At 34.6% G+C, this 14,234-nt stretch overlaps 1 protein-coding gene across 1 annotated transcript; it reads left to right on the forward strand.

The window, feature by feature from the left end:
• Positions 1 to 11,092: 11,092 nt before the first annotated feature.
• On the forward strand, positions 11,093 to 12,124 carry LOC122275350 (protein GL2-INTERACTING REPRESSOR 1-like). Its single transcript, XM_043084365.1, has 2 exons — positions 11,093 to 11,354; positions 11,515 to 12,124. The coding sequence occupies exon 2, from the start codon at positions 11,550 to 11,552 to the stop codon at positions 11,886 to 11,888; it is 339 nt and encodes a 112-aa protein (XP_042940299.1). The 5' UTR covers positions 11,093 to 11,354; positions 11,515 to 11,549; the 3' UTR covers positions 11,889 to 12,124.
• The last annotated feature ends 2,110 nt before the right edge of the window (positions 12,125 to 14,234 follow it).

The raw sequence follows: 14,234 nt of genomic DNA on the forward strand, positions 1-14,234 counted from the left end.
ATATAAATTTATAAAAATAAAGAAAGCAAAATTGAAATAAGATACCAGAAACAAGATTGTCAATCCTCTTCACGGAGTATGCTGGCCATAGAATTGGCTAATTCTGCATTAAGATGTTAAAGTATAGGAAATTAGTATTACAAAATGTTAAAATCAACTCATATAACAACTTAAAAAAAATCTCTAAATACATTACCTGAGTCTAGCTTATAACTCTCTGCATCATCAATGGCTTCAGAATAATTTTGACTCAAGCATATGGGAGTATACTTCAACCAATTTTGCGAGCACACGAGAGCTTCTACAGTTCTAGGAGCCAAAGAGCTCCTAAACGGATCCAGGACACGGCCTCCTGTGCTAAATGCTGACTCAGATGCAACGGTGGTGATAGGAATGGCCAAGATATCTCTTGCCATTAGAGCAAGAACTGGATACTTGGTAGAGTTGACTTTCCACCAAATTAAAATATCGAAACTCCCCGTAGGAATCTCAATATTCTCCAACAAATACCGCTCTAACTCTGACTTACAATCCATCAAAGATGCTGTATGCTCTTTATGGAACTCCCTCAAAAAATCCAAGGGATCATAGTCTGTAACTGTACTACTACTCCCCATTGATGTACTAGCTTCACCGATTTGAGTTTTGTTAGCACCAGTTACGCACCCACCACCAAACTCTACATATGCCTCATACAAATATTCCATATCCCTCTTGAGGAGTGCAACAAATTCCTCACCCTTCGCCTCACCCAATGTTTTCTTGAACCAATATGCTTGAGTAACCAATTTAAACCGCGGATCAAGAATAGCAGCAATAAACAACAACCGATTTATTTTTTCAAGATCACCCCAATATTTATTATACTTTGTCTTCATTCTGAAAGCCATTGAACTCAAACGTCGATTACTATTGTCACAAAAATTATTCAAGTGTTTATGAATGGCAATAAGCTCCTGGACATAATTATTTGATGTGACATATAGTGTACCAGAAATGCGCAATGTAACACCATAAAATATTTGAAGAAACTTCGAAAAGTTTCTTATGGTCTCCCAATCATCCGGCCCAGGAGCTCCTAGACCCCCTTTCTCCCATGTCCATCCTCAGACAAATAAACTCGTGAGTAGGGATCTTCATCAAGCAAAAGTTGGAAGGCTTTTTGATACTTCTCAGCCACGTCCAACATAAGAAAAGTCGAATTTCATCTAGTAGGCACGTCAAGAGTCAAAAAACTAGAGCATTGAACTTTTGATCTATCAACACAAGACTTGAAAGTGGCAAGTCTTTGGGGAGAAGACTTCACATACTTAATCAGATTTCGGACCCTTACAATTGAGTCATCAACATCTTTCAAACCTTCACTCACAATAAGGTTTAAGATGTGTGCCGTACACCTCATGTGAATAAACTCGTGATTTGCTATACAATCTGCACTTCCTATTTCCCTTGTTCTCAACCAATCAATAGCAGAGTCGTTAGAGGTAGCATTATCCACTGTAATTGTGAGGATTTTTTCAATGCCCCAATCAAGCATACATTCCTCCAACTCCCTCCCAATCGTTGCCCCCTTATGGTCGCTAATCCGAACAAATGAAATGATCCGCTTATGCAACTTCCAATTATTATCAATGAAGTGAGCGGTCACACACATGTAATTAATATTTTGGATAGAAGTCCAAGTGTCGGTGGTTAGGCATACTCTTTGTTTGGTGGTCAAAAAAATTTTCTTCAAGCTATCATTCTCTCTCAAGAATACCCTCATACAGTCACGCATTACGGTAAATCGAGAAGGAATAGGAAACCTTAGATGAAGGGCTTTAACAAATTCCTGAAACCCTTCTCCCTCAACACATCTAAATGGTAGCTCATCCACTATCACCATCCTAGCAAGGGCAGCTCGTATTTTTTTCTCATTATATTTGGCCATCCCTAAGGTCTTCTCCCCTTCCCCTCCTTCACTTCTTGCTTCCGGGACCAAGAATGTTTGACTCTTATCCAATTTACTCTTACGGTTTTTGGGGCAAAGTTGGATGTGTGTTTTCATGGCCGAAGTGCCTTGCCTTTTGGGATGGCATTTCCATTGCCTATGACAATGATTACAAGTAGCTATAGGCTCTTCGGGATCACAATCGGGCACTCTTGTGAAGTGGGACCATACCTCAGACCTATTCTTAATATTTCTACTACCAGGTGGAGGGCGAGGGGTAGAATGAAAGGCACTAGGAGTACCTACTGAAGAGCCTATTGGTCCGCTAGACTCATCAACTATTGGAATGGGAATATCAATCGGTTGTTCTGGGGCTGGAATGCCAGGACAAGATGCACCTGTGGATGTAGGAGTGTTTGTGCCTTCCATATCCATTATTTAATAACTAGAACTGTAGAGCACAACAAATAAGATAAACATAAAGAAAATAAATTCATGAACTAATGTAAAGATTACTCAAGTAACTTATATGATATACATATATACTTATATAGTAGTAATGAGAAAAAATGTCCTATGAATCTATAAATGTGGTTGCATCGCTCGACCCTCGCTCGACACTTCGCTCGAGCGAATTCAGGCAGAGTGTGCCGCTCGACCCTCGCTCGACACTTCGCTCGAGCGAATTCAGGCAGAGTGTGCCGCTCGACCCTCGCTCGACACTGAGCTCGAGCGAACTCAGTGCTTACTGGGTTAAAAGCTTCTGCGAATCTGCTTAGTGCTTACTAGAGGAATAGGAAAAAACAAGTAATAGCATTTCAGATCATCAAGGGCTACTGAAGGAGATTGATCCTAACAACATTTAGTGTATTTCATAGTAGATCCTAACAACAAATTCCAACAAATTTCATACTTCAATAAATTCTAAACCATTTGTACACTTAAACTCATGACCCCCATCCATCTCTCATGAAGAAAACCCATGGCCTTTCATAAATAGCACACAACAATCCTAAAATCCACAACTATCCAACGATTCCAGCACACAAACAAACCTAATATCCACAACTATCAAGAAAATGAACAAAAATAATGCAAAAATAGTTAAGATATACAAATTATAGAGAGAGAAAGAGAGAGAGAGAGGCACCTCGGTTTTGCAAAGAATGGGCTTTCAGAGGAGTGACGGAGGTCAGAGGGGCGACGACACGGCACGGGTTCAGATGAGAGGTGAGGCATTGAGGAGTGAGGAAGAAAATGAGCTGTGAAGGCACTAAACACTGAAAGTCTGAAGGGGGAGGGGAGGGAATCGCCGGGGGGGGGGGGGAAAAATGAAAAGTGGAAAACCCTAATGGGTTAGGCTGAAACGGCTTTTCACTTTTAAAAAATTGGGAAAAAAAAAAAGTTAAAATACAAATTAATTATTTAGTAAAAATAAATTAATAAGTTAGTAAAAATATATTTAAGTTAGTAAAAATGTATACTAATAAATATATTATATATTAGTAATATACTAATACTAATACTATTAGTCTATTAATATATAGTAAATTAGTAATATTTATTAATTTATTTACTATGGTCTAATAACTAGATAGTCTAGATGTAATAATTAGTAACTAATAATATCCCTTTCAAAAAAAAGTAACTAATAATATCTAATAACACTAGTTACACTAGTACTGATAGATAATAACTTAAAGATACTAATTTAATATACATATAACTAATAGTATACTAATAAATATATTATATATTAGTAATGCACTAATACTAATACTATTGGTCTATTAATATATAGTAAATTAGTAATATTTATTAACTTATTTACTATAGTCTAATAACTAGATAGTCTAGATGTAATAACTACTAACTAGTAACTAATAATATGTCCATAACACTAGTTACACTAGTACTAATAGATAATAACTTAAAGATATATATTTAATATATATGTAACTCAATAGTATACTATTGAATTATATTAGTAATTTACTATATATTAATAGTCTAATACTATTAGTCTATTAGTAAGTTAGTATATGGACTATGGTATAATAGTAAATTAGTATATGGTATAATAGTAAATTAGTAATATTTATTAACTTATTTACTATAGTGAATGGTCTATAACAAATATGTAATAACTAGATGTAATAACTAGTAACTAATTATATGTAATAACACTAGTTACACTAGTACTAATAGATAATAACTTAGAAGATATTAATTTAATATATATTAACTAATAGTATACTATTATATATATATATATATTATATTAGTAATAAACTACTACTAATACTATTAGTCTTTAATATATAGTAATATTTATTAACTTATTTACTATAGTCTAATAACTTATAACTAGATAGTCTAGATGTAATAATTAGTAACTAATAATATGTGGTAACACTACACTAGTACTAAATTACTAATAGATAATAACTTAAAGATATTAATTTAATATATACAACTAATAGTATACTATTATATATATTAGTAATTTACTATATACTAATAGTCTAATACTATTAGTCTATTAGTATATAGTAAATTAATAATATTTATTAACTTATTTACTATAAGTTTATAACTAATAACTAGTGCTAATTGCTAGTATATTATTGGATTTAACTAATGATGTTACTATATTTATATTTATATGATTACTATATAGAAAAACACATATTTTTTACAAAACATGTACACTAGCGGAGTCGGAGTCGGAGTCGGAATAGGGAGTCGGAGTCGGAGTCGGAGTCGGATCCGGCTGGACTCCGACTCCGACTCCGACTCCGACTTTTCTCGAGAAAAAACTCCGACTCCGACTTGTCGGAGCCGGAGCAGAGTCGGGGTCGGAGTCGGATTTTCGGATTTTTGCTCAGCCCTAATGCAAATTAAGGAATTAAACAGCCCAAGTACATTCTTAACAGACCTAAAAAACATTGATAAGGTTCCTCTGCTGAAACTGATCCTAAGCATATGTTTTCAACTACCTTATGTAACTTTAGCAGTCCATCCATACTTCCTCATTACATTTTGGGATCAAATTGATGCAAGAAAACAGTAACCAAGCTGAAGTCAATGTACTTGTCTATAAATAAGAACATTATCTTTCCCGACATAATTAGAGACTGGAAAAGTATAACAAATTAACAGACTAACAAAATAACGCATGAAAAAAATAGAATACTTGCCTTCCTTCTGGACTGGACAAGGGTGACACTCTTCCTTCTTCCTTGATGGCCATATTCTAGGATTAGAGCTTCGGGCTGAGGAGAAAAGGGTTGGGTTAGGGTTACGGATTCGGGTTCAGGGGAAAAGGGCTGGGCTAGGGTTACGGATTCGGGTTGAGGGGAAAAGGGCTGGGCTAGGGTTACGGATTCGGGCTGAGGGGAAAAGGCCTGGGTTAGGGTTACGGATTTGGGTTGAGGGTTAGGGTTACGGAAACGTGTGGGTTAGGGTGGGTTAGGGTTAGGGTTACGGAAACGTGTGGGTTAGGGTGGGTTAGGGTTAGGGAATGGGAAATGGAAGGGATTTGGGGCAGGGAAATCGCATTCTCGAAACAATGGAAATCTGGGGATGAAGGGAAATGGAAGGGGATCTCGGGACAGAAAAACAAAGAGGGATGATCTTCGAATCACAAAGAAGGAGAAGAAAAGAGTCTTCGATGGACAGAAACACTTCAAGGAGGAAGGAATGGGCTTCGGGTCTTCGAGGTTCTTCTAAAATCGAAACATCGGGAAGGAAGGGAACGGACGAATGAAGGGGCTTCGGCTTCGTTGGACTTTCGAAACTTGAGGGAGCTTCAATGGAGAGGGAGCTTCAATGGAAGGGGCTGGCTGGAGAGGGAGCTTCGGGAAAGGAAGGAGACAAAACGATGGAGAGGGAGCTTCAGGTCTTCAGAAGGTAAAAGGTCAGAAAAAAAAGGTGGGAAACGAGCAAAATTAAAACGGCCCCGTTTTCATTAACGCCACCTCAGCACCGTTTGCACGCTGACTGCAGCTCCCCGACTGCAAGTAGACTTTTTCATATATATATATATATATCGTGGTTAAGTTTGAGAGCTCAAACTTAAAGCCTGGGTGCAGCCTTTCTGGCCATGGAGGCAGTCTTTTGGTGCCGTGTAGAAGAGGGGTGGCCACTGTACCTATGAAGCACACAAAATCCCTGAGAAAAGCAGGTAATTAATTTCTTTCAAATACTCAAAACGCATGCAATGATCAGAAACCTAGAATATACAACTTTTGGCCCATTCTACATGAGGCTACAGCGTCGACAAGATATGATTTTTTTTTTTTTAATAAGCAAGAAAATAATTAAAACATAGTGTGATCCCTACCTATGGTAGCATGTGCACGTGATGTGCAACAAACATTAGTCCACAAATTGAGCTTCAAATCCGAACCTTATAAACCAGTACGTACTCGAGAGATCATAGCTGTCCATCCCACCCCCCAACTCTCCTTAATTAATTAGCTCTAAAATTCCGGTCGAGGGTATATAATTGTATATTCATCACTTCCGGGCATGATTGATTTAAGTACTTACATTGAATCAAGACATTTTTTTTAGAATTGTTGCTGATCTCCTGGCCTGGAAGATCCTGAAAAGTAGGGTCAACAAGACTATCGGTTTAAAGCTACCAAAACAAGAAAAGCGGTCCAAATGATTATTTTAATTTCAACATCTTACTTGTCCATCCGAGTTGGAAAAATCTTCCAAGATCATGCATTTTTCTGCATTGATGTTCGCGCTAATGATCTTTAACAAATCGTATCATATTCATATAAAGAAAACATGTAATGTCAAAAGTAACTTTTATAAAGTTTTTTTTTTTTTTTATTATATATATATTTTTCTCATTAATGAGACTCGACCTGTCTTTTATTTTATTTCTTAATTTTTCATTATAAGTTTAAATGGAGGTGGCATAATATTCTTATTGTATATATGGCTAATATAAATACGTACTTATCCAAGACTATTAATGAGGGAGCTGATCTACATACCTAGCCATTTCTCGCCTTTGGTGGCGCCCTTAAAAGCTCCAAGTTTAACGCTCATTAACTGAAAAGCTGCAGCTTACTATTTATTCGAATAACCAAATAACCAGTAGTTCATTAATTCAAATCTATATATCCAGCTCATTTAATACGAAGCATGCAGGGAGTAGTACTGCTTCCCTTTGGAGCTGGTTAATTTTCTCGATCTTGTATGTACAAATTAACATTAAAAGATATCGAAGTTAAATGTTGACATAAAGAAGAAAAATTCCAAATGGGTCAAATATTAGTTTGTTTAATCAAATTAAGGAGTATGTTAGAATATCAAAAATTTTATGTGTAGTTACTTTTATGTATTTATTATATATTTTATTGATGTGATTGATTCTATCACTTTTTTTAATCTAAAATAATTATTTTAATTATGTATATAAAGAATACATAAAAGTTATTATGCTCTTTTTTGTATAATTTTTTTTATGTCTGTCTATAATGAAGTGTTATCCGTTAATTATTAAATTAATTATTATTTTTTACAATTGATAAAATTTTGATTGTGTATTATTTTCCCATATTATAAAAATATAATAATTAAAAGAATGATAAAAAAACAAAGACAACATGATGATTGATTTTTCGAGAAATTCAGGATGAAGTACTAGTACCGGCAGCCAGCGTAATATTAAAAGCTGTTATCCATCACTCAAGAACGAGTGCTCTCATCCATGAAATGCTAGATCAAACTTTTGCAGGCTCTGTAGCTGAAAATGTACGGCCTGCAGATCTGAATGTGTCATATCTATCATTAATATGCGTTATTTCTCACTGATCTTAATTCATGCTAGCTATTTGAAAAATGGGATTTCAACAGGGACACAGACTTTATAAGGATGCAGTTATCATTTATATCGCTATTATTATTTTTTTTTAAGGTGCATGCATATATGGCCAGAATTTTATAAATAAAATATAATACATTACAAAATTTTAATAAGATCATGCACAACCTCCAAGCAATTGTCTGCGATTTTTTTTTAAAAAAAAAAACAGTAAAAAGGATTATCAAAATTATCGTTGAATATAAAAAAAAATATATCGTTGAATATAAAAAATTTTAAATATAAATATTCTAGTCTTAATACTAATTGACCATGTAATGGAATTTTATATTAGTATGTTAATAAATAAAAAAATGTTTCTTTTTGTCAATATTTTATACAGCCATTTTTATTATTTTATTATTTTATAATAATAATAAGAGAGAAGTCGCTATGTGATGGTGTGGTTGTCCGTGACATTCAATTTGATTGCGTTGCAATCTTTGCCCTTCCCCTTTTATTTTCTTTATTTTGATGAGTTTTCAGGCTTTTAGGTAGATTGAGATCTCGTTTGGGTTAAAAATTATTTCATATTATCTTATTTTATTTTAATCTTTTTAATCTACTTATAACATATAATAAATAATTTAATTTTTTTAAAATTTAAAATAATAATAATATTAAAAAATAACATTTTAATAATATTTTATTTTATTTTTATATTTTATTTAAAACCATCCCTAAATCCAAATCAACCACGTCATTTAGATGTCACCATTCACTTTTCTAAAGCCATGTGCCACGTGTAGAGTATTAGTCACTTGATTCGAGGCCTTTCCGATTTAGGCCAGCAAGATTATCTGAGGTCAAATAATTTCCTGCATTATAAATTTTCAATCAAAGACCGGTTAGGACTTAGGAGAACTATTGTCCAAATAAAATGCAGTTTTAGAACAAGTATTTTCTCACATATATATCTAAAAGCAGCAAAAAATAAAAACAAATTACCATCCGGCCGCCCCGGCCCCTCTACTGCCTTTGGTGGTTGTCGGAGATTCCTCCACCCGGCATGCTGTTGAGAGATGGATCTAATATTTTAATTTTTAGCAGCTATATATATATATATTTTACGTAATATATATCAATAGAATGTAATTCAAGATATAAATGATTGAAAAAACATTATGAATTCTAAAATTAGTATTTTCTCATTTGTTAGAATTTTTTGCGGTCAAACATTCAAGTAATTCTAAGAAAAGTTTCAACTTTTTAAAAAAAAAAAAACTTTTGCTGAATATATACGTGGATGCATGTTACCAGTTTGACATGTAAAAAGAATTAGATTTAATGAAATATTTTTCAAAAAATAAAAAATAAAGCGTTAATTTTTCTTTAAAGAAAATAGAAGATGCATGGTCGAAGTCGGATAAGAATTATCTGTCAGTTGTACGTAGAGATTGAGTCGTCTTCTTTCATGAAATGTGAGATTAAGTTTTGTAATTTTTAACTATGAGTAATGTTAATACTCATGTAATGTATTAGATTAATTCTATAATTGGGATGAATGAATTACTTAAAAAAAAAAATTCAATTATAATATTGACCGTTTTTTTTAAAATAAAAATTCTGAAATGGTCTGAAATCTTATGAGATCGTTGCGACCTTAAGTAAAAAAACAAATATCTTCTATATATAAAAAGTGTGTATGAAACGGAAAATCTTGTTTTTCCGTTAAAGTTAACACCGTTTGTTTTAACGGTTTGACACATAAAATGAAGACATAAATGTTGAGAGAGATAACATTTAATGTTGTTATATGATTTATTAATCTCAATAATTATAATATTAATAGTTTATATAATAATAAGTAATTAAAGATTAGTTATTATATTTTTCTCTTTCTCCTTAACATATACACGTGTATTAGGTGCATAAGACGTGAATCCCTAAATATAATATACGTATATTATACGTTTCATTAACTCAAATTATTGAGTATTTCAAATTTAAAAATCTCATATAATATATAATATAAGTGTGTTTAATCAAAGTGTTTTTTTTTTCCCATGGTAGTAGGGCATAGCTTCCGCTAAGTCATATTCCATACGTGGGCTTGCTATGATAGGCACGTGACAAAGGCCGTGATCCTTGAGCTAATCAAGAAAGAGTAAATTCGGCCAACAATTTCAAAATATATTTTATGATTTATATATATGCTATATATAGAAAATATTATACCACAAATTTTATAAAAAGATTATGTTTTAACTTTATGTTGTCCCTGATCGACTCAACCAACAACAAAATAAGAATTTCAATGTTGTCTCTATTGATTGTCTATAGGATGACATAAATTGATGAAATATAATACAAACATCAAACGACACATATTTTGAACTACCGTTTGTGTTAGACTTTTATTAAATTTTTCATATACATCTTTGCTAAAATTATAGATGTTATAAACATGTATTGGATTATATGATACTTTGAACTAATTTTTTTATTTTCTCCAATATGTCTTAAATTATTAAGTGACATCAATAATTTTTATAAAATATATATTATTTTTTACAAATAATTATTTCATAAAATTAGACAAACGTGCTTTGCACGTTACTCCCACCTAGTATATTTATATATGCCAAAAATATTCATTGAATTTTTAATGTAAATTTATATAGTTATTAAATTTTAGGAACTTCAATAATATAAATTATTTAGGGACTATTTATAAAAGTAATATTGGACGTACAACATTATCGTGTTTAGCTGAGCCGTTACACTTCATTTTCCATGGTTCACTTAAATTGTCGGTCTTTTCTTTATCTTACTTTCAATAAATTTTATAGTTGGCGTTGGGTTTTTATTTTTATTAAATATGGGTTTGGCTTTAAAACTTAAAAACCGTTGAGGGTTTTACCTTTGTACGTGTTGCACTCCGCTCTCTCACAAACTCTCGAAGAAAAATCTGAAAACACCGACGACCTTGCCAAAGCAATGAATGAAGAGAAGTCTTTCTCCACTTTTTGTAATAAGTAATCTTATAGACTATATTATTATTTTACTTATATTTTATTATATATAATAAATAATTATTTAATAATAATAAATATATCGCATTCTATTTAATAAAATATAAATAAAATAATAATATTATGTATAAATTTTCCTTCTGTAATTACAATATTTACTGCAGTTTACCCTCTTCCCACATGATTCCGGAGAATTGTTTTTGCCCAACAATTAATACATTTCTCTGGCCTGAATTTACACCCTTCTTCTACCCAATACTTCCATTCATTTCCATTACTCTCTCTCTCTCTCTCTCTCTCTCTCTCTACCCTCCACAATTAAATTAAGCTTTAAAGATCACCCATCGCTCTCCCTTCATCTCCCTTATATATAATGGGGCTTGGAGGTCCATACCCACTTCACAAAGGCCAGGTTGATGTTGCCGGAGCTAGTCTCGATCGGTTCATAACTAGCCGGTCTCAGTCCATCCCTTCTCCTCTCTCTTATAATCCTCTCCATATCAGTCTATACTCATCCCTCTGCTGAAATTGGCGTTGGCACAATAGTCGTTTCGACCTCGAGGTATGCCAAGGCTTTGCAGCCCTCACGTGTTAATTGGAATTCAGTTGCATGCTCTGCTTAATCAGAAAATTGTGTGGTGCAAGTTCGATTAAATTGATTTTCAAGGTAAAATTTTGTTTCGTTGTTAAATCAGCTTTTTTCGTTTTGGTTGCTTCTGTAGGCAGGGTGACATATATTAGCAGGAAGTACACGAAAATGAGTCGCCGAAGTGGAAGCAGTCCAAAACTAGAATTGAAGCTGAACCTCTCACCACCTAGACCCAACCCACGAGTGGAGTCGCCGAGCCGCTCGGCCACAGTGTCACCGACATCACCACCAAGCTCGTGTGTGTCGATGGAGCTCAACCAGGATGACTCTCTCCGGTACTCCAACAGCCCCGAGGCCACGTCTATGGTGCTGGTGGGGTGTCCACGCTGTCTCATGTACGTGATGCTCTCCGAGGACGACCCCAAATGCCCCAAGTGCAAGAGCACCGTTTTGTTGGACTTTCTTCAGGACACCACAAGCCCCAACATGAAGACAAAAAATAGTTAAGAGTAGTCCCCCCTTTCTTATTTATCGGAGCTAGGACTTATTTAAGCCTTTCTGCTTTTATATCTCTCTTTTTGTCTTTGTTTTTTTTAATCTGTCTCTCGAAGAGGCAGCGCTATTTGCGCTCCATTTTTAGCTCCACCCCATAGTTTTGAGGAAGGTTATTCCTGGTGGATGGGATCCAGAGACCCTGCGGAAAGGTGGAGCGCGAATAGCACTACCATCTTTTTACTTGCAAATCATAGAAAATAGGAAATGGGCAATCTTTTTTTTTGGGGGGGGGGGGGGTGTGGGGGAGCATATGGTTTGGGGGGGGGGGGGGGGGGGGGGGGGGGGGGGGGTGGGTGTGTTAGGACTGTCTCTGTTTCCTTCTGGGTTCAGCTTTCTCCCCAGTTCCCTCTTTAGCAGAGGACGATGTAAACCGGTTTAACTGTTAGGGTCAGAATCTTCTTTATCAAAATATTAGATAATATTTGCTTTTGCCTTACAGCCCCCACTATTTATTATTTTTTTTCATTTTTCTGTTGTATCAGTTAAAAAAAATGCTGCATAAATGTTTTTCGGAGATGAAAGTGAAAGATATGCTTCTTTTACCTGAAGAAAAGATGGGCTAAACTCTGCGTTGTGCAGTAGATTTTCTGGTACACCGGTACCACTAAAAAGTTGTAACCAGGTAGAAAAAGTAGAACGGTGCGTCTTTGGGCCCACTGCCATGATTGTTCCCAATCAAGATGACTTTGGGTTGCTGCTTGCAAATATCTAGTGCAGTGGCCCCATGGGGTCACTTGTAGGGCCCCAATCAAATGACCCAAGAGACGATCCACTTGGCTATTAGGCAAACATGAAACTAACCATAACCAAACGAGTTCGGCTCAGCACAAGTCATTCGGCCAGCATTGCATGTTACAATCTTTAGACAATATCAGCGTCAAGTCCGGTGGTAGTTATCTCTGTCTCTGTACAGCCAAAATTCGGTATAATATGGTAATGGGGGAAGATGTCATAGGAGTAGCAATATGTCACACGACCCATTAACCTAATACGAACACGACACGATAATAACGGGTTAGGGTTTAGCCTTAATGGGTTCGGGTCAAAACGGGTTGACCCGTTAAGACATGATTGCTTAACGGGTTAATAACGGGTTAACCCGTTATGACTCGTTAAGAAAGTTAAAATTACAATTATACCCTTAAATCTAAAAATAAAATTGTTAGAATTTCAATTTCGATATTTTTATTATTTGGATTGTAGTTTTTGACTTATAATTAGTTTTATAATTTTTATAGATATTGTAATTTTAACATTTATATAAAATTATGCTAAATTTAATCAGGTTAAAAAGGTTAATTTCAAACATATTCAACCCATTTATATAAATAGTTTAAAACGAGTTGTATTGTGGTAATATTTTCTTAATTTATTTGTTTACTTATAAAAAAAACATATTTCGTAATATTTATTAATGGGTCAAAACGGGTTGACACGACACGATCCGTTATGTTAATGGGTCATGTTAAGGTTTGAGATTTTGACACGATAAGGTTAACGGGTCGGGTTAGGGTTGACCTATATGACCCGTTAATATGATTTGACACGACACAAACACGACCCGTTAATACGATTTGACACCTCTAGGAGATGATTTGTTATGTACTTGTTATCGTCCTCCTCTCAAGGACGAACAGCTGCTTAAAACCCCACTCTTATTTAGTTATTTTGAGGATGTTCGGTTTCGTAGCTAAATCGAAAGAAAAGAGAGAAGAACATGTCTCTCCTACATCAGTTAGTGGCAAAGGTATCGAGTAGGCAAAACTTGCCCACTTTAGGCGGTAAGAGTTACGGTTAAAAAGCGATATAAAAGGCCAGCCAACTAATCAACCTCTTTATCTAATATGGTGACCCTATTTACATCATCATTATGTGGGGTCGAAAAAAGTGAATTTTTACAGATAGGTGAGAAAGGAACTCATTTAGGAAAGGAGGGTGATTTGGTAAATCAATAAAGGAGAGTTGGGTTGGGGTGGTTCGAGCATTGAAAAAAAGGAGGGGTGGAACGCTGTATTGGATTGAAAGACCATTAAAACCACATAAATGCAAGAGTAATTGAGACAGTTGAGAATAATGAGGATATTACGTCAGTTGATAAATACAAATTTAATTCCACCCTTCGCCCCCCACTCTTTGATCATCTCTTCCTTCGGTGCCTTCCTTTTCACTCCCCTTCTCACTAGACACTAAATGCTATCTTTCCTTTGGCCATCCACTATTTTTGGTAACTTCTTACTCTTTTGCATGTTCTCCATAGTCCATATTCATTTCATCTTAACGCTTTCCCTTACTCAAACA

Source organism: Carya illinoinensis, chromosome 9, assembly GCF_018687715.1.
Source record: "Carya illinoinensis cultivar Pawnee chromosome 9, C.illinoinensisPawnee_v1, whole genome shotgun sequence".
Lineage (NCBI taxonomy): Eukaryota > Viridiplantae > Streptophyta > Magnoliopsida > Fagales > Juglandaceae > Carya > Carya illinoinensis.